Below are 20,757 nucleotides of genomic sequence, written 5' to 3' on the forward strand. Positions count from 1 at the left end.
CTCTGAGAATGTTCCGGCAGCCGGTCTTTCATCTCGGGGGTCTGCACAATAAGCGGTATGCGTATACATGGAGTTCTATGGGAGAGTAAACGGGAGTCAGGAAAAACCGCATTATAGCCGGTACTGCACTGTAAGCGGTTACGTTATAAGTGGTCTGAGCTGTATTAGGAAAAACTACTTTGCTATTCTCGCTCATAGGCTGTTTACAGCCATGGCTGGCACGCACGTGCCCAGCACGCGCCGCATAATGGCCGCATCCACCACATTTGTGCTTAAAGTTTATTGTATGGGCTGCTTACAGCTATAACACATAGTTACTTAAGAAACATTGCCCGAAATAACAAATACCTGTTGTGCTACTCAAGTACACATCACCATTGCTATAATTTCCAAAGTACACTCCCCATACTCGTGCAGCAGCGCACTGCCGAAGTGACATTCTGGGGGCGTAAGTGCAGTCGCTCAAAATGCCACTAAATTTGCCAGTGTGACCAGGGTAATCCTCGTCGGGATAACATGCCAAACCATACATAAGCAAGGATGCGGTGGCCACCCCTCCCTTCGTAAGCGTTCTCTTTCAATGCTGAGTAGCTAACTACAGTAAAATCTTGCTACTATGCCCCATATCTCTACTCATTCAAACCTTGGACATCAATGCATCGCGTGTTTTCTGACGATAATGGCGACCAAGGACCCCTGATGCTTCGTGCTTCAATAAAATGCCTGTTTTATTGAGAAAAGACCCTCTTATGTCTCGAGGCACACACATAACAGGGCTCGTGTGATGACTGCATATCTGAACCTTCCGTTGGTTTGTTAGATTACGAGGTATGTGTGCTTAGTAATTTCCTTCACGTGACCTAAAACCCTGCGTACGCATGGTGCTGGTTTTGTTTCAATAAGCTTCATTTGTGAGATAGTGCTTGTCCCTCTTGCGTCTCCATCAAGTTCGCACCCAAGTATGCATAGTTTCCAACTTGCCCCTCACCTTTCTACCCACTCAGAGGTGGCAGTGATGCAGTTTACAGAGAAAACGCACCTCAGTGAGGATTTAGCTGTTTGTAAGACACACCGTTTAAAATTCAGATGGCTGCAGTGCACACGGGTACCTTTCAGGTGGGGCATGGATTGCGATTAGCAGCTGACAATCACCATCCACTTGGTGCTGAGTAGCTAACTACACTAAAATCATGCTACTACGAGCATCAGATTAAAGGGGTACTGACACAAAAACTTTCAGTTGTCGTTTTCTTGCGACAAACGAAAGGCCAATCCCTCAAGAGCCTAAAAAAAGGTAGTGCTAAGCGCTAGTGCACCCTGAAAAAGCAATTACAGAATGTTTCTTAAAGATAGTTTCGGTTCCTGCTGTACCCTGACGTCGCAACACGGTATGAGCTCCTCGTCACGTGCTCGCACAATATATAGTGACGTTTCCACAGCCGCTTCGCATTGTGGCTTCGTTGGTGATGCACAAGCGGCCATTTTGAATGTTTTGGTGACACACAAGTGGCCACCTTGGAGGTTTTGGTACTTGACGTCATCGCAACTAACCAGACTGCTGCGTGAAGTCACCAGAATTAGTACTGTAGCCTGACGTCAAGCTAGGGCCGATGTCCATAGGTAAGCCATGGAAAAAGTTACTTTAATATCTAAATAAAATATCTTATCAGCATTTGCTGAGCTTCACACTTGCTCAGAGCCATCTCTGCATATGGCGGAGTAAACTCACCTTCAAAAAAAAGGTGTCAGTACCCCTTTATCAAAATTTTCAGATTTACGAATTTTTTTAAAATCCCTGCCAAAATGTCTACATTGCCAATTTAAAAAAAAATTTCAGTAATATGAATTTCTGAATACCAAATATTTCAGATTACCGTACGTAATGTAACCCCGGAATCAATGAGATGATTCGTTATTACGAAGTTCCGTGGATGTTTTGGTACAGAAATCCCTGAAGCTTACACCTATCATCATCCTCTGCAGCAGATGCACGCCTGGAAACCCACTTCAACGGGTGCCGCCTCATTGGCGTCGACATTACCGCGAGCATCAAATCCATACAACCAATACAACAGCGTTGTAGGCTTAGTCCTGCTATTGCCGCTGTTCTCACCACGTTGTCAGTGGTGAGAACAGCACTACAGGCACGGAAAAACTTAGGCCTCTTGTTATTGGCAAGTCCGCCAAGCTTCGCTGTGTGAAAAACGTGTTCTTGTTGCCTTGCGACTACCGGGCAAATCAGAAAGCGTGGATGGCGTGAGAACTGGTCACACAGTGGCTGCTGCAGCTTGACACAATGAAGAAGAAACAAAGGAAGGTTCTTCTAATTGTCGATAACTGTTCGGCACATATGGTGAACGTGCGGTTGAGCAATGTGCAGCTTTAATTTCTGCACCGAATTGTACTTCTTTGTTACAACCTTTAGTCCAGGGCATCATCAGATGTGTGAAGGCCGAATTTCGGAAGCAATTTGCGCAGCGCCTTCTCATTAACATACAACTGAAGCTGCCCACGGAGGTCAACATCCGTCAAGCCGCAGAAATGCTTACAAGGTCTTGGTGGAATGTCAAGGCAAGCACCATTAGCCCATTAGAGTCAAGTGCGGCAAGCACCACCATTAGAGTCAAGTGCGGGAGCAAGATTGCTGTAGTAGTGACGAAGAGGACACTGGAGATGCAGAGACTGGGACAACAGAAGAGACTATTTCCAGCTCGGATATTGCGGTTCTCCTCGAGAAGACCCGGTCGTACCTCGGGCGCTGCAAGGACGTACCCGATGACATCCTTGGGAAGGTTGCGGACGTGTAGGCGTACATGTACCAGCGTCTGCTTTCTACTCACCAGAAGAAGATAACAGACTCCTGTAAGCAGTAAATTGTTTCCACACGGTGCCCAGTGTTTTCATTTATTGTTTATGCCCCAACATGTGAACCTCCTGCAAAGGTACGTTATTTTTGTTGTCGTGTTAAATTACCAACATCATTTTTCAGAGCTACGATATTTCAAAATAACCAACTAAATTCAGCGGTGCCACTAAGCTCGTTGTAACGAGATTCTAGTGTGACCTTCAGATATTGATGACCACTCGTTCAAACAAAAGAAGGAGCTCACGTCTATCCTGAAGTCGTCAATGCTGCGGTACCCCTGCAGGAGGGACTCCAGCCGAGGCTCGACAGGGCACTGGTGGCTGAGGCGGTAGTACTTGCGGAAAGCCCAGAACTTCTCCAGCCCATACAGCTGTCCCTGGTCACAGTCGCTCAGCGTCTCCTGCTGGAAGTCCGCGTACAGGTCTGGCCGGAAGTGCTTCTCCAGGCCATAGCTGTAGAAACGAAATAGGCACTCCAGGCCATACCGGTAGCCTGCCCGTGCATCCTCCAGGGCCAGCCTCCGGAACTCCTCATACATCTTGCGGTTGAAGTGCTCACGCAGAAAGAATGACCAGAAGCGAAACAGTGTGTTCATCTCTTGGCTCTGGCCTGGCCCAAGTCGCTTGCGCTCTGAAAGGTCAGACAGCTTTCATTATGCTCACTGCACAAAATATTTTCATGTGCTAGTGCACATAAGCTCCACAAATAACCGCATGCTTGCAAACAACATATAGTTTCATAGCAACATCCTCAAACCTTCTTTAATTATTGGCAATGTAATAGTGCAAGTTGCGACAGCTGCAAAGGGCAGGCGCTAGGAGCACAGCAGCTACACGTTGGATACTGGATGACAGTGCTACATGCACACACACAATCCCCAAAAGAGGCTTTCACTGCGTATGGGCAGTGTGTGTCCGCACAGGGAAAGAGGCCATTGCCAATGAATGGCATCAGGCAAAGGTAATTAAATGTGCGCCCAATCAGGGGTGAAAGAGCCAAAACAGGATTTGGAGGAATTTTCGGCGCAGCAAAATGTTGCTCTTGGAGCACGAAAATCAAAATGTGTAGCAGCTTACGGGGGGAATCTCCCTTTTTTTAGCATGAAATCCTCAATTTGGAGAAGAATGAAAGAAGGCTTACTTTTAGAAAAGAAAACAAAAATGTGTACTAACCATCCAATATCAGCTAACTTAAGGACAGTCCATGTGAGCACTGCTAGTTTAATAAAAGATGGATGATCCCTCTGTCATAGGAATCGGTATAACACGAAAGTGAAACGTATCGACACAGAGGTAGTTGATTGCTTTAGTGCATTTGTATATCAGAGCTTGTATAATGTCTATTGTTGTTTGGCAGATGCAACACCACCCGATGTAGATGCACTCAGGTTGACGCCTAGTGGCACATCTCCATACCGACGACTAACGCCTATGATCATCATTTAACACTTGCAGTAGTTGAAGTTCTTAACATATACGTGGACACCGCATATGGTTAATCCCGCGCAAATATGGCACCAACAAGCACATAATAAACGCTGATACTCGGTATGCACTCCTCCAAAGCGTCATGAAATGCGAAGAGAAACGCTACGTGCGTTGTGTCTTCCCTCTAGCCTGGCAGTTAATTCACACAGGGCGAGCGGGGAACTCGGTGCGACGGTCAAGCGAGCGTCCATATGGATGGACACTATGAGCGAGGCTTGGACTAAAGCCACCATCTCGCGGTGTGTTGAACGAAATTACACTTCTACTAGAAACGCCCCGAAAGGGACGGTTGCGGAAACGGCGTGTTTTTTTTTTTTTCGAGCCTGGTGGCACACATGTCATCCCCCCATTATAAAGGGGACGCTCATAGCATCCATCCATCCATCCATACAAGAGCACTGCGAGAGGAAAGTGTGAAAAATAAAAGGCGCATTCATGCAGCCACCGTTGTGTTTGGCGGTAGTTCAGTGGGCTAAATGCCCGCCAGCCATCGCCGCGGACCGAGAGGTCCTGTCAACGAAATTTTTTCTTATAGCTTTTTTTTTCTTTGCCATTTGATGGCGTTCATTTTGCTGACATACTTCCGTGACGGAAATACGTCATGAAAATCTTGGTGGACCCCGGCATAAAACACTTTCGTGTTAAAAAGCAGTGTGTTGACACCTCCCCCACCACCCCGCGAGCCGACCACCAACCGAAGGTGTAAGCGTTACCCTTTGTTTTCTACTAGAACGGACTGTCCCTCTAAGCGACATTTACGCGTTATTGCTAGCGTAGCAATAAAGTGTTGTTTGTTGTTCTAGCCTGTTGCCTTATCCGCCCGAACCCGTCGTAGCTGCGATGACTCACACTACGAGACGGGGACGTTGACACGTGCACGGTACGATTATTTGCGGCTGGGAGCGGAGCTAGGCTTCTGCACGAGCCGTGCATAGAGCGGACCCCTTCATCTGGCGCCCAACGTTAACGAATTCGGCAACGCGGCTAGTTTTGTGGACGCAAGCGACTACCGACGCTCCGTCAACGTAGGATTACGGGCATGTCTGAATTCTAGGATTTGTTCATGTTGTCTGATGTCGCGTCGCAGAATGTCGATCTTATGGCCAACGCGGGGACATTGTTTGGACTTTCCGACAGCGTAAATTTGGTTGTTTCACGCGGGACAACCAAGGTGTTGCAGCGACTGCGTTAGGAGAGATCAGACCCACGACGGAGAGCGCCACGCCGGGTGCCCCATCACCTCGTGACGAGAACAGCGAGATGCCGCCACATGTTGCTTTGGCACAAGCCGCAGATGTAGTCACGTCTTCGGGCAATAGTGTGCCCTCGAGCGAGGTACTCTTGCAGAATGCGCTGTCAGTTATGCAGAGCTTAGCCAGCACATTGCAAAACGCAGTGCAGGCTCCTTCGCAAAGTGCGGGACCACATGTCAAGGTAGACATGCCTATTTACAGTGGCTACCACGACTGCAGGAGTGCGAATGAGTACCTCAACCGACTGCTCTACTATTAGCAAGCAATGGGGCTTCCCGACGCCGAACTTCTCGCACATGTGGTCCCGGTGTCGCTGACATCGGGCCCGCACGGTAGAGGAGTTCCACGAGAGCTTCCGCGACGAATTCCTTCCGGCGAATTATGAGTGGCGTTTGAAGAGCGAGTTGGAGCTACACACCCAGCATCCGGACGAATCCTTGCTGGAGTACGTACGGGCGATGGACGAACTTTATCGCCTCGCTAACCCTCTCGCCACCAACGCGGAGAAAGTCGAATGCATTCCACGGCAAGCGCACCCGACTTCTGCGCCGCACTTCAGCGGATGCAAGTTCGCAGACCTAGAAGAGCTCACAGCCGAGACGAAGCGCATACAAGGAGACATCCTCGCGGCGTGAGCGTATCGCCCGCCTCCACCCCCAGCGCAGTGACTCGAGCCTCACTGCGCGTGGAACGGTGGCGCGGTCGGTTCAGAGGCATTTAGGGGTAATACGTCAGCATCGTTCACTGATGAGCACGTACCGCGCGGTTGGGAACCGTCAGACCGCGCTTTGGACCCCTACGCTTACGTGCTTCGTACGGCCCGTACTGCGCCTGCACGTGACGTTTCGCAGCAGGAGCAAGTGGTCCAGATGAGCCCAGACGAGCGGCTTAACGCGGAGAGAGGCCCGCCAGATCGCGGCGACAAGCGCCCGAGCCGGCGTGGTTTCCGCGGTCCTTGCTACTAGTGCGGCGCACCGGGGCACAACGCCCGCAAATGCGGCCGCACGCTGGTTCAGGAGCGAACACGCGGTTCGGAAAACGGACGCCACCACCGGTGAACCACGTCGGGCACCGCGTGGCGATCAGTAGTCCTACCGATGCGTTCGGATCCCTAGCACCTACAGTCTATCGCACAGGTGATGCCGTAGACTCGCCCGCACCATTAATCGAGGTAACGATAGCTCGAAAGAAGTTTGTAGCACTTTTGGATACTGGGGTAAGCGCTTCATTATTTGGGGACGAGGTGTTTCACCATCTCTGCGAGAACAATATCCGCTTGAGACAAAGCAACACCACCTTCCGCCTTGCTTTGGGCACAGCGCAATCGAGCGGTGCGGCTAGACTTGTGATCCGCTGGGAAAAACGCGTGAGGCGTCAACGCTTTGTCCATCTTCCCGGTTTGTCAATGCCTCTAATCCTGGGTCGAGGCTTTCTCGCCAAGTCAGGTACTGTCATTGACATTGCAAGATGGGGTTACCAAGAGCGCGACGGAGACACGCTAAAGCTTTTCTCGAAAGCACCCGCATTGACAACGGCATGCCAATCACAGGGAGCAGCGCGAGTGAGAGAGGAGAAAAGCGCGTGGAGTAAGCGAGTAACCCCGCCAGAACAATGTGCCGTGGTACAGGGAAGGTCAGTGCACCCGCTTTTGGCAGAGGCACACAGCATGCCAGAAAGGGATAGGGTGCAGCTGTCATCACTGTTGTACGAGTACGACGCGATTTTCACTGACCACCCGGGCCGCACTACGCTGGTCAAGCACACAATTGACACGGCTGACGCATGACCTTGGAAATGCAATCCCCGACCGATTAGCTTGGCTAAGCGGAAAGCACTTGACGCCGCCTTGGACGAACTCGACACAGGCGTGGTCGAAAGGTCAAACAGCCCATGGGGTTTCCTGGTGGTTCTAGTTCCAAAGAAGGATGATACTTATCGCCTATGTGAAGACTACCGCAGGCTGAACGATGTTACGAAGAAGGACGCATACCCTCTTCCATCCATTTCATAGTTAGTATCCAACCTAGGCAGGGCGAAGTACTTTACGACGCTCGATACTAGTCGTGGATATTTTCAGGTCGAAATGGACGAGCGGGACAGAGAGAAGTCAGCTTTCACATGCCACAGGGGACTTTTCCAATTCAGGAGAATGTCTTTTGGCTTGGTGGGGGCTCCCGCTACTTATCAGAGGCTAATGGACCAAGTTCTGGGAGATGCAAAGTGGCAGCACGCCCTCGCATATCTAGACGACATAGTGGTTTACTCGAAAATGTTCGATGAGCACTTGCGCCACTTAAGAGACATTCTAGAAAGGCTGAGGTCTGCGGGCATCACTCTGAACCCGAACAAAGCTCAGATAGCGGCGACCCGAATAACATTGTTGGGATTCACGCTTGACGAGGGTCGCATTTTGCCGAATAAGGGTAAGCTTGAAGCGATAGTCAGCTATCCGTCGCCGAAAGACATCGGCGAGCTGAGGCGCTTTCTGGGGATGGCGAACTTCTATCGCCAATTCATTCCAGACTGCGCGGCAGTGCAGGCGCCTTTGACAAAGCTCTTGAGGAAAGGCGAGCGTTGGGCTTGGGGTCAAGAGCAGGAGGCCGCACTGCGTCGCCTCACTAAGTTGCTGGCTAACACGGCTGAACTGCAGCTACCCGACTTGAACAGAAAGTTTGTGATTCAAACAGACGCAAGCGACCTGGGGTTAGGAGCAATTTTGCTTCAGGAGCATGGAGGTGCCCTCCGACCGATTGCGTTTGCAGACCGTTTGTTGACCCCGGCGGAGAGGAACTACTCGGTAACAGAGAAAGAGTGTCTCGCGATTGTTTTCGCTCTCCGTAAGTTTGAATATTACATCGACGGAGTGGCGTTTGTTATTGAGACGGACCACATGGCGCTCACGTGGTTGAGGCGCTTGAACGAACCAAGTGGCCGCCTGGCTCGTTGGGCATTGCTTCTGCAGCGTTACGACTTTACTGTACGCTACCGCAAGGGCAAGAACAATGCCGCGGCTGAAGCAGTATCGTGTGCTCCAGTCCGTCACGAGACTGACTCTGAACGGATTGAGAGCGAGACACTCCAAGTAGCGCTAACGGAAACAGTAGAACAAACATCAGTTCAAGGCAAAAGCGTGAACCACGCAGAGGCTGTCGTTAGCGCGGGGATTGTTTTCAGCAGAAGGGAGCTGTTAGAACCTCAGCAGAAAGATCCGTTTTGTCGAAAGGTGTTCGACGGGCTCCGGGAGCCAGGTGTTCGACGGGCTCCGGGAGCCAGGTGGCGAGGCCACCGCGCACACGGGGGCAGCTGGTATTGCTGTCGGTGCGGAGTGCTCGGCAACAGCTGGTAATGCTGTGAGCGCGCTGGATTCTTATCTGCTGGATTCTCATGGCGTCCTGCTGAGGTACATCCCATCCGACGATGACACAAGTGAGTCATTGAAGGTCGTGATACCGCGCAAGTTGAGAGGAGCACTGCTTCGCTACTTTCATGACTCGTGCATTGCTGGGCATGCGAGCGGCCCTAAGACTTATGCTAAGTTGTGTCGCCTCGCTACCTGACCAGGCATGAAGCGGGATGTGATTCGTTACGCCCGTTCATGTCACATGTGCCAAAGCGTCAAGCCCCGAGGCGGACGACCGCCCGGCCTCATGCAGCCGATCGACAGTCAGACTCCCTGGCAAATCGCGGCATGTGACGTAATGGGACCGTACCCCACAACTCCTAGCAGAAACAAATTCTTGCTGGTGGTCACGGATCACTTCACTAAGCGGGTAGAACTTTTCCCCCTTAGAAAGCTGACAACTCGAGTGACCTTGGATAGGTTGATGGAGGTTTTCACCAGGTTTGGTTTCCCTGAGCAACTGATAACAGAAAACGTGTCTTATTTTACTGCGAAGGTGTTTGTTGACACGTGCGCCGCGCTTGGCATTAAGCACAAGAAAACAACTACCTACCATGCTCAGTCGAACCCCATGGAACGAATCAATCGCAACATCAAGCACATGCTTGTCGCGTTCTCTCAAAGGCACAAGGACCGGGATACCTACCTTCCAGAGATCGGGTTTGCGTTGCGATCGACTGTGAACCTCTCGACTGGGTATGCGCCTTCTTTTCTAAACCTGGGGAGAGAACTGCCGAATCCGATGGAGACTGTACTCGCGGATCGCAGTGGAGTGCCAGTGGCGTCATCAGCACGAGCTGAATACGCAGCGCAGCTGCGCGAGAAACTAGCGGAAGTTTTACGTAAAGCACACAGTAATCTCGGCACTGCTAGGGCACAACAGAAGGCGCAGTATGAACGCTCGCATCGGAACGTACACTACGAAGTGGGCGATCTGGTGCTGAGACGCCATCATGTTCTTAGCGACGCTAGCAAACAGTTAGCAGCCTCGCTGGCACCGAAATGGTCCGGGCTGTACAAAGTGCGAGAGGTTTCCTCGCTTGTTTATCGGCTCGCGAACATGAAAGGCAAACCGAGCGGCGGACCAGTACACATATGCGACTTGAAACGCTACGTGTCACGGGAGGAGCATGGAGACGACTATCAGTCCCCCTCCGAGCCGCAGGCGGCGGCTGGGAATGCTCGAAACCGAGTAAAGAGCCCCGAGCCGCGGTACTTCTTGCGAAACAGGCGGAGACAACTATGCATGGTAGGCCACGTTTGATATGTTCTACGCGGGGTGCAACGAATCACGCGCAACATGATCTGCGAGTGTTAATCCTTTTCTGTGTTGACTCTCACCGAACAGATGGACCGAAATGGAAGCAATAGCCGCCGGGACGTCTCTGAGAGAAGACCACCTCCCCACGGCGAGCCCCACACCCTCCACCGTCGTCGCGGCCCCAGCGCACCCAGGCATTGCAGCAGACACCTCTGTGGGGGACCCCCGGCAGGCGACAACGCCGCCTGTACGCCCCGTCGCTTGACCGCCACTACCCGGCTGCCCTTTCACCTCAACCACCAGCCCAGCCGAGAGAGCCGGCCACCTCGCCTCAGAGCCGCTACCGGGATGTGGCCATCTGGACGAGCCAGGATGGAGTGGACCCCCCGGTGGCGTACGTCTCGTCGAGGCCCTGGCGCCGGCAGGAGAGGGCCCGCGTTGGGACGCCTCCGGCCTGCCTGTACCGCCTTTTTCAGGGCAGGACGGTGGCGGACGCGGCCCGGAGGGCGAACGGGGCCTGCCTCCCGGTGCCCGCAAGGACGCGGCTATGTCTGCGCGGCGCCGTCATGGTGCACGATTCACATGAGCGGAGCAACTTGCACCGGCGCCGCACGGGACACACCCTGCCACCGAGCCGCGATGCCTCCGAGGAACGCCCCAGCGAGGCGGCCAGGGCCATGCCGGCAAGGGCGGCCCGGGAGGTGGACTTTGCTCAGTGGCTACTGGGGCTCTTCGATTTTCCACGTCTGGCTACTCGCGGGCTGCCAGAGCCAGCCAGAGCGCGCTCGTTTTTCTCGGGTTGCTCCGACCCCCCCGCGGTGCACTTCCGGTTGGCGTTCGTTTTTCTCGGGTTGGACGGTTCTGGCGACCCGCGGGGAGCCCGAGGGTCGCCAGAACCTTCCAGGACAATTTAGTGGGGCTCTTCGATTTTCGGACTTCTGGCAGTTCTCTGGCAGCCAGAGATAGCCAGAGGGTCAGTCAGCAGGTTCCGGTCGGGACAGGAAGCAGCGTCTTGGTCACATGTGTGGGAAGCCCGAGACAACCCGAAGCTGCCCCAAGATTACAAAATCGAACGCTGGGACTGACAATAGCCACTGGCCATGCGGCGAGAGCGGGTCCGCCCGAGGGGCTGCCGGCGGAGGTCGGGATGGCAGCGGGGACGACGGAGGCCAGGACACAACTGTGGCTGCACTAGGGGCTGCGGCGACACCACTGGGGGCACGGGCGGCACCCACGGCAGAGCCGCCAGGGCAGGAGGGCATGGACGTGGACCACGCCCTCCTTGCCTTCTTCGATGATGAATAAAAACACATTTTTTTATTGTTCTTATGGTTCAGTCTCTGTCGTCTGAGGGCTTTCTTAAGGGGAGGAGGATGTGGGAGAGCACGCGTCCCATTTCCTTTCCTTAAGGCTGGCGCGATCGCTAACTAACGGCGGGAGCCAAGGGGCCACTAGGAGAGGATCACCGTCGCCATTTCCGGGCAACCCCTTTTTTCCCGTCGCTCCTCGCCCTGCGAGGGAAACAACCCTCGCGGTGGGGAGGGAGACGGGAGGTGAATAAAACAACCGACCAGACGGGGAGATGGGCTCTCTTGCTCTGCTGACCTGCCAGGTACCACCTCACCGCCCCAAGACCCGCGAGCCGACCATCGACCGAATGTAAGCGTTACCCTTTGTTTTCTACTAGAGCGGACTATCTCTCTACGCGACATTTACGCGTTATTGCTAGCGTAGCAATAAACTGTTCGTTGTTCTAGCCTGTTGCCTTATTCGCCCGAACCCGTCATAGCTGCGATGACTCGCGCTACGGGAAGGGGACGTTGACACGTGCACGGTACGACTATTTGCGGCTGGGACCGGAGCTAGGCTCCTGCACCAACAGTGCATAGTGCGGACCCCTTCCGTTGAAATTTGGAAACTTAAATGGATGCAAACCTCGGTCACATGCCTAGATTCTTAAATATGTGCGGTGACTTGCTCAGCATGTTAGGCACATGTGCAGCCTTTGAAAAATGTTTTGGTTACAGTGCATACACTTATAGTGGGGGCATTCAAGACTCCAGCGACTTACTGTATTTGCACGAATACAGCGCGAGTTTTTTCCCAAAAATTTGCGAGTTAGAAAGGCGCCTCGCGTTATATTCGGGTTCGTGACACAAAGTGACACAAATATAGCGTGAAATTTTTCGAGCCTTTTTTTTTTCTGTTTAAAGATCTTCGTCTCTGTAACGTGCACTGTACGTTCCAGGAACTTGGCGGGTTCGTCACACCATATAGCACATTTTCTTCCGACTTGCGCCTCTAGTGATCGCGCAACCTCGTGCGTATTGCAGTCGACGCACGCGCCACTACGGTATGCTGCAACGATCGCATTGTGCCGCTAGCGCTGCTAGCGCCATGGGAACCAGTGGCAACACGTGGACAACAATCATTTCGGAATAACTTCGCCTCCCGACGCCTCGCATTCGCTCGTTGCTGTGTTCGGATTGCACTTTCTTCCGCATTGCCTGTTTTAATGAACAAGTGGAATCAATACACTGCCGCGTTTAAAAAACAGGCGAAACAGGCGTTTAAAAAACAGTGCGGCACTGCATCTCGGAGTGAGTCAACCGTTCGAGGCTGGAGGAAGTGCCGTGACGGCATCTTCCAAGTCGCACCGACTCGTAAGGCATTCCGTGGGCTGAAAACCGGCCGTTTCCCGAAAATCGAAGAGGACCTGGCAGAATTCGTGCACCAATGTCACGGCCAGTTTCTGCCTGTAACGCTGAACTCGTCCAGATCAAAGCAAGCGAGCTTGCACGTGAGGCCGGTGTGCCCCGTGACACCTTTAAGGCCAGTCGATCGTGGGTGCAGAAGTTCATGTGTAGTGCGGGATTCTCGCTTCGTCGAAGCACTTCGATTTGCCAGAAACTTCCGGTCAAGTACGAAGAGATGCTCATTGAGTTCCAGCGCTATGTGATTAAGATGAGGAGAGAGAAGAAGTACCCCGTAGGCCACATCCGAAACGTAGATGAGACTCGAATCTTTTTGGACATTCTGGCTGGCTACGTGATCGATGAACTCGGCACCAAGGAGGTACGGCTCCGAACAACGGGCAACGAGAAGGCCCGGGTGACTGTGATGCTGGCCTGCATGGCGGACAGGCGTGAGCTGCCACCTTTTCTCATATTTAGGAGAAAGACGCTCCCCAAGAACGAGACATTCCCACCCCGGATGTACGTCAGGTGCAACGATAAGGGCTGGATTGACAGCACCATGATGGAGTGGATCCGTGTTGTGTGGGGAAGACGTCCGGGCGCGCTCCTCAACACTCCAGCTATGCTTGTGCTAGACGCATTTAGAGGCCCACTTGACCAATGAGGTCAAGGAAGCGCTCGGCAAGTACAACACCTACCTTGTTGTCATTCCCGGAGGAATAAGGTCGCAGCTCCAGCCACTGGATGTCTGCATAAATAAGCCCTTTAAGGATCTCGTACGATGGGAATACGAGCAGTGGCTGGAGGCTTGCAATCGCCAATTCACTCCATCAGGTCGCATGAAGCAAGTGTCAGTCAGCGAGGTCGCTCGATGGATTCACAATGCTTGGGAGGCCTTGCCGTCAGTAATAGTGTCACGGGCATTCCTGAAGCGCTACCTCTCGAAGAGTCTGGACGGCACGGACGACGACGCGGTTTTTGCCGACAGCAATAAGGACTCGAGCAGCAAGGAAGAATAATCAGGCGAGCAAGTGATTCTAGCATTTTCGACGGCTGTAAATATAAATAAATCTCTGCAGCGACCACTTTTTGATTGCTGTTTACAGTTGCACCACTTCGCGTTATAATCGTAATAAACTTTCTTTTTTTTTTTTTTCGTTGAGACAGAGGTAGTACCCCCCTCACGTTATATTCGCGGTCGCGTTATTTACGTGCAAATACAGTATGTTATAAGCAGTCTACATTGTTAATGTTTTTATACCAGATTTTCTTTGTGTATGACAATATACAATCACACGCAGGCATTGACTGAACAAAACACTAGCATAGCTTGCACTAAGTTGTGCAAGGCTGGGTGACAACAGAGCGGGTGGGCACCTACCGTAAAAATCGGGATACAGTCGAAACCCGCGATAACGAAATCCTGAGGGAACGAAATTCTCACCACAACGAAATATTTTCGGAGCACCGGCGAACGCCCATAGGAGTCAATGTATTTCGTAACTCACGACTACGAAAGATATTCATACCGCAGTCCCTCATTAACGAAATTTTTCAAACACGAGTGCACAAGTAATCTACTCTCGCAACATAAACTACATTCGAAAACTGCCGAAATGCATTCATGCTACACTTAAATTGTGCAAAACTATCACTACAGCGCACTTGAGAAGCAGCCGCCATCATCATCATTGTTTACAAAAAAACAAAGCTGGCGACAATAATGATGATGATGTTGGCTTGCGAAACACCTGCTTGTTATCGCGGCCAAATCCATATTCCTCATGGAGTTTCGTTCGTTGGCTTGGCTCTGTGCTTGGCTTTTGCGTGCACATAGTCGCGTGTGTGGAGCCATTTGTGGAGCGTTTGCTTGGTCGCTTGGTGCAATGTGAACTGTGTGTTGCGATTGCTTCGTCCGATTCATCCGAAGATGCCACCTCCAATGAAAAAGCGGAAGTTCATCACGCTAGAAGATAAGGCTGCAATCATCAGTGAGGTGGAAAAGGGCAGGAAAAAAATGGACATCACCGAAGAACTCCGCGTTGCGTGCAGCCCGCTGCCCACGATTCTGCGCTGATCCAGCGGAGCTGGAAGGAGGTTTGCCTGTAGGCGCACTTGATGACGGTACTGGTGACCGCACAGTGCCGCCGTCACTGACCAGTGCATGGGGGCGAACTTTGTGCCGTGGCAAACGAGATTCCCGATCGAGAGGCACGAAATTGCTGCATGGTAAGGCCTGCCAAAGGAAACTTACTGACTTTTGGAAATAAAATGTGCTTTTTGTAAATTCCACGTCTTTTCTGCCGTATTCTCGCACCAACGAAATTGTGTGCTTTCCCCGCCAATTTCGTTATTGCGGGTTTCAAGTGTATATAGGTCGAAATTTTTTTCAAAGAACAGCCCTAAAGAGTCAACCCCCATGTCATATACCGATCATTGGCTGAAAAACTTCGCAAGTATGGCCACTATGGGCAACTGAACTCAACCGCCTTATCACCATTGCAATCATCGGCGTCGTTTCGTTTACTACTAGCCTTGAGCCATGGGCGGTCTCATTTTGCGCTTTTGTTGTTGTCTTCTGATCTACTTGGGCTCCGAGGTGCTTGTTTTCTTGTTCACGTCTGGTGGCCGACGACAGTTCACAGCAGCGTTCAAAAAAACAGTGATCGAGTTTGCGAAGGCACGAAGAAATCTGGTCTGAAGTGTGTGAAAGGTGTGTTGGGATGCTAGCACACGTGAACGTAAGCAGGAGCCGTGTGTCACAATCAATACCTGAAAGTATGAAGAAACCTGGTCTGAAGTGTGCGAAAGCTGTATTGGGATGCTAGCACACGTGAATGCAAGCAGGAGCCATGAGACACAATCAATACCTGAAAGTATGAAGAAATCTGGTCTAAGTGTGTGAAAGGTGTATTGTTTGTTTGTTTATTAATACTGTCAACCCCAAGCTGGGGTTTTTACAGGAGTGGAAAACACATACAATGAAATAGCATACACATAAATGCTGAAATTCAAGCGAAAAAAAAAAAAAAAAAAGAAGAAATGGTCATGAAATACGCTACAAAATAGAGACATACAGCGAACACAGGCATTTACACTAAAACACAAAATTAAACACAGGCATGTGCACTTGTATTCTGCGCATTGAAAACAACAATTAACAAAGCGAGAGGCAATATACATTGACATTGTCAATTACAGGAATAAAAAAAAATAACAAAAAAATACTATGACACATCTGTTTCGGAGAAAATAAGCTATTCTAAAGCTGCAGAAAACGCTGCGATAGAGGAAGACATCGCGACTGTGTTTGGTAGTTCATTCCATTCTTTAATTGCCCTCGGAAAGAAGCTGTATTTAAATGCGTCGTTTCGGGTGGCTGGTGGCTGTATATATAAAGTGTGTTTGTGTCTAGAGCGCGGATCTGGAGAAATTTCAAAGAAATCTAATGAGTTAATTTTAACCTGATTACGAATAATGAGGAATAGAAATTTCAAACGGTCATACTTAGTTCTAAGTTCTAAGGCTTGTTGGTTTGCACGGTTGCAAAGTTCGGAAGCAGAGTGCATGCGTTGATATTTATTGAATATAAACCTGGCAGCCATTCTTTGAACTTTCTCCAGTTTATATAGGTTAGCGGTGGTGTGAGGGTCCCATAATATTTTAGAATATTCAATTATTGGTCGTACTAGCATTTTGTACGCAAGACTTTTCACTTCGGGTGTTGCGTCATGTAACCTTCGCCTCAGACCCCATAGAGTTTTGTTTGCCTTTCTACAGGTGACGTCTATGTGAGTATTCCACCTCAAGTCTGGAGTGAATATTAGCCCTAAATATTTATATTCTGTTACCCTTTTTAGATCGTGGGAACCAATATCGTAATTATATTTGAGAGGTACCTTTTTTCTTGTTATGCTCATGCAAACTGATTTTACGGGGTTTAGAGTCATCTGCCATTCATTACACCATAGTAAAACTTTGTTTAAGTTGTTGTTCATGTCTACCTGGTCTCTCAGGGATGTGATCTTGTTATATATAACGCAGTCATCTGCAAACAATCTCACGGGAACAGACAAATCTGAGGGCAGGTCATTTATAAAAATAAGAAATAAAAGAGGCCCCAGAACACTGCCTTGAGGCACGCCGGATCTAACGGGTCTGGACATCGATTTAATTTTATCTGTTTCTACGTACTGTGTATGAGAATAGAGGTATGAAATGAACCATTGAGTAATACTTGAGTTTCTGAATATTTCAGTTACTTTTAGTAAGAGTTTGGGATGCGAGACCTTATCGAAGGCTTTGGCGAAATCTAAAAATATTAGATCAATCTGTTTCCGTCGATTAATTGCCTGCGCAAAATCGTGAACTGTAACAACAAGCTGCGTTACTGTAGATAATCCCCTTCGAAAGCCGTGTTGCACTGGTGATAATAAATTGTGAGTGTTACGCACGCATTCACGTGCTAGCACACGTGAATGCGAGCAGGAGCCATGAGTCACAATCAATACCTGAAAGTATGAAGAAATCTGATCTGAAGTGTGTGAAAGGTGTATTGGGATGCTAGCACACATGAATGCAAGCAGGAGCCATGAGTCACAATCAATACCTGAAAGTATGAAGAAATCTGGTCTGAAGTGTGTGAAAGGTGTATTGGGATGCTAGCACACGTGAATGCGAGCAGGAGCCATGAGTCACAATCAATACCTGAAAGTATGAAGAAATCTGGTCTGAAGTGTGTGAAAGGTGTATTGGGATGCTAGCACACGTGAACGCGAGCAGGAGCCATGAGTCACAATCAATACCTGAAAGTATGAAGAAATCTGGTCTGAAGTGTGTGAAAGGTGTATTGGGATGCTAGCACACGTGAATGCGAGCAGGAGCCATGAGTCACAATCAATACCTGAAAGTATGAAGAAATCTGGTCTGAAGTGTGTGAAAGGTGTATTGGGATGCTAGCACACGTGAACGCGAGCAGGAGCCATGAGTCACAATCAATACCTGAAAGTATGAAGAAATCTGGTCTGAAGTGTGTGAAAGGTGTACAGTCGCCGACCGTTTATTCAGACGCTGAAAATTCGGACATGCTCGTTTATTCAGACACCTTCTTGGCACCGCCACTCGTCCCATTGAAGCAATGTAAACTCACGACCGAAAATTCGGACGCCCCACAGCCCGCCGTTCGATTTTTCGGACTCCGGCTGGCTGATAGAGTGCGACGTTGAACGCTTTGACAAGCTGTCAGCAATGTTTACAATATTTTTGCTAGGTTGCCAGCACTCAAATCTTGCACTGGCTATAACTGGAGATCGTGCCAGTGTCAAAAATCCACGCGGAAATTACTGATCTCGAAGGCTATGTTTGTTGGCTACATGTAACGGCTGCCGTTTGGCTTTAGCCAGTCAAGTATCCATTGACCGGCTACCACGGCCAAACAGCAGGCCAAGATTGGAATCAGCTCGGTGCGGTGTTTGAGGCGAATGGCAGCGCGTACGAGTACGACGCAGATCCTAATTCGGACACAGAGAGTACGACAACAGAAGCGCTGCAACATCAACTAGCCCAACGTCGTTTCCTTTTGGCGTGTAAGGATTTGCATTGTCAGATGTTTCTGTGGCTAGGCCTGATCTGCATCCCAAGCTTTGTCTCACTCGCTTGTTGCTTGGCGTGAGAGGTGTTGCTCCAACACCGCCCATTCCATGTGCACCGTCGGAACTAAAGAAACCCGGCAACTACGAGGCCCTGACGATGGCGAAAAAAGCGGTGATTATTCACCAGGTGGAAGTTGCTTGGGAGTTTTCGCCGAGTTGGGCGATGAGATCATCCGTCAGCTACTCGAACCAGCGCATGTGGACAGTGACTGCCGTGATAACGCACCTCCCACACCACAGCCATCAAATGCGGATTTAGCATACGCTGTTGCAGTGCTATTGCCAACCTGCAGGGGCAGCCAAACATTGGCTGAAATACAGGCTGACATGGTCGCGGATAAGCGTACATGTGTACGACGCGCACTGATAAGCTTTTTCGGCAGCTGGGCCAATAAAAGTGCTTTTTCTGGTGAATCCTTTTTTGCGGACTCCCGATTATTCGGACTTTTCGGCGGTTCCCGCCGAGTCCGAATAAACGGTCGGCGACTGTATCGGGATGCTAGCACACGTGAACGCGAGCAGGAGCCCTGAGTCACAATCAATACCTGAAAGTATGAAGAAATCTGGTCTGAAGTGTGTGAAAGGTGTATTGGGATGCTAACACACGTGAACGCGAGCAGGAGCCGTGTGTCACAATCAATACCTGAAAGTATGAAGAAATCTGGTCTGAAGTGTGTGAAAGGTGTATTGGGATGCTAGCACACGTGAACGCGAGCAGGAGCCGTGAGTCAAAATCAATACCTTAAAGTATGAAGAAATCTGGTCTGAAGTGTGTGAAAGGTGTATTGGGATGCTAGCACACGTGAACGCGAGCAGGAGCCGTGAGTCAAAATCAATACCTTAAAGTATGAAGAAATCTGGTCTGAAGTGTGTGAAAGGTGTGTTGGGATGCTAGCACACGTGAACGCGAGCAGGAGCCGTGAGTCACAATCAATACCTGAAAGTATGAAGAAATCTGGTCTGAAGTGTGTGAAAGGTGTGTTGGGATGCTAGCACACGTGAACGCGAGCAGGAGCCGTGAGTCACAATCAATACCTGAAAGTATGAAGAAATCTGACTTCATCGTCAGTGGATAGCGCGCACTTACAACGGGGACAAAGGGAGAAGAACACGACAACACAAGCGCTTGTGTTGTCGTGTTCTTCTCCCTTTGTCCCCGTTGTAAGTGCACGCTATCCAGTGACTATGAATACATACCAACTCGCCCAGTTTTCTGCTTTGTTATGAAGAAATCTGGTCTAAGTGTGTGAAAGGTGTGTTGGGATGCTAGCACACGTGAACGCGAGCAGGAGCCGTGTGTCACAATCAATACCTGAAAGTATGAAGAAATCTGGTCTGAAGTGTGTGAAAGGTGTGTTGGGATGCTAGCACACGTGAACGCGAGCAGGAGCCGTGAGTCACAATCAATACCTGAAAGTATGAAGAAATCTGGTCTGAAGTGTGTGAAAGGTGTGTTGGGATGCTAGCACACGTGAACGCGAGCAGGAGCCGTGAGTCACAATCAATACCTGAAAGTATGAAGAAATCTGACTTCATCGTCACTGGATAGCGCGCACTTACAACGGGGACAAAGGGAGAAGAACACGACAACACAAGCGCTTGTGTTGTCGTGTTCTTCTCCCTTTGTCCCCGTTGTAAGTGCACGCTATCCAGTGACTATGAATACATACCAACTCGCCCAGTTTTCTGCTTTGTTATGAAGAAATCTGGTCTAAGTGTGTGAAAGGTGTGTTGGGATGCTAGCACACGTGAACGCGAGCAGGAGCCGTGTGTCACAATCAATACCTGAAAGTATGAAGAAATCTGGTCTGAAGTGTGTGAAAGGTGTATTGGGATGCTAGCACACGTGAACGCGAGCAGGAGCCGTGAGTCAAAATCAATACCTTAAAGTATGAAGAAATCTGGTCTGAAGTGTGTGAAAGGTGTGTTGGGATGCTAGCACACGTGAACGCGAGCAGGAGCCCTGAGTCACAATCAATACCTGAAAGTATGAAGAAATCTGGTCTAAGTGTGTGAAAGGTGTATTGGGATGCTAGCACACGTGAACGCGAGCAGGAGCCGTGAGTCAAAATCAATACCTTAAAGTATGAAGAAATCTGGTCTGAAGTGTGTGAAAGGTGTGTTGGGATGCTAGCACACGTGA

The 20,757-nt window shown here is 50.2% G+C and overlaps 1 protein-coding gene across 3 annotated transcripts in view; it reads right to left on the reverse strand.

Moving 5' to 3' along the window:
- Positions 1-20,757, reverse strand: part of LOC119382331 (la-related protein 1) — a 169,922-nt gene that overhangs the window by 38,911 nt on the left and 110,254 nt on the right. For all 3 annotated transcript variants that reach the window (XM_049412176.1, XM_049412174.1, XM_049412175.1), the window contains one exon: positions 3,111-3,496. In XM_049412176.1, the coding sequence (XP_049268133.1) occupies positions 3,111-3,496 (386 nt within the window). The remainder of the gene's footprint in view (positions 1-3,110; positions 3,497-20,757) is intronic.

Source organism: Rhipicephalus sanguineus, chromosome 2, assembly GCF_013339695.2.
Source record: "Rhipicephalus sanguineus isolate Rsan-2018 chromosome 2, BIME_Rsan_1.4, whole genome shotgun sequence".
Lineage (NCBI taxonomy): Eukaryota > Metazoa > Arthropoda > Arachnida > Ixodida > Ixodidae > Rhipicephalus > Rhipicephalus sanguineus.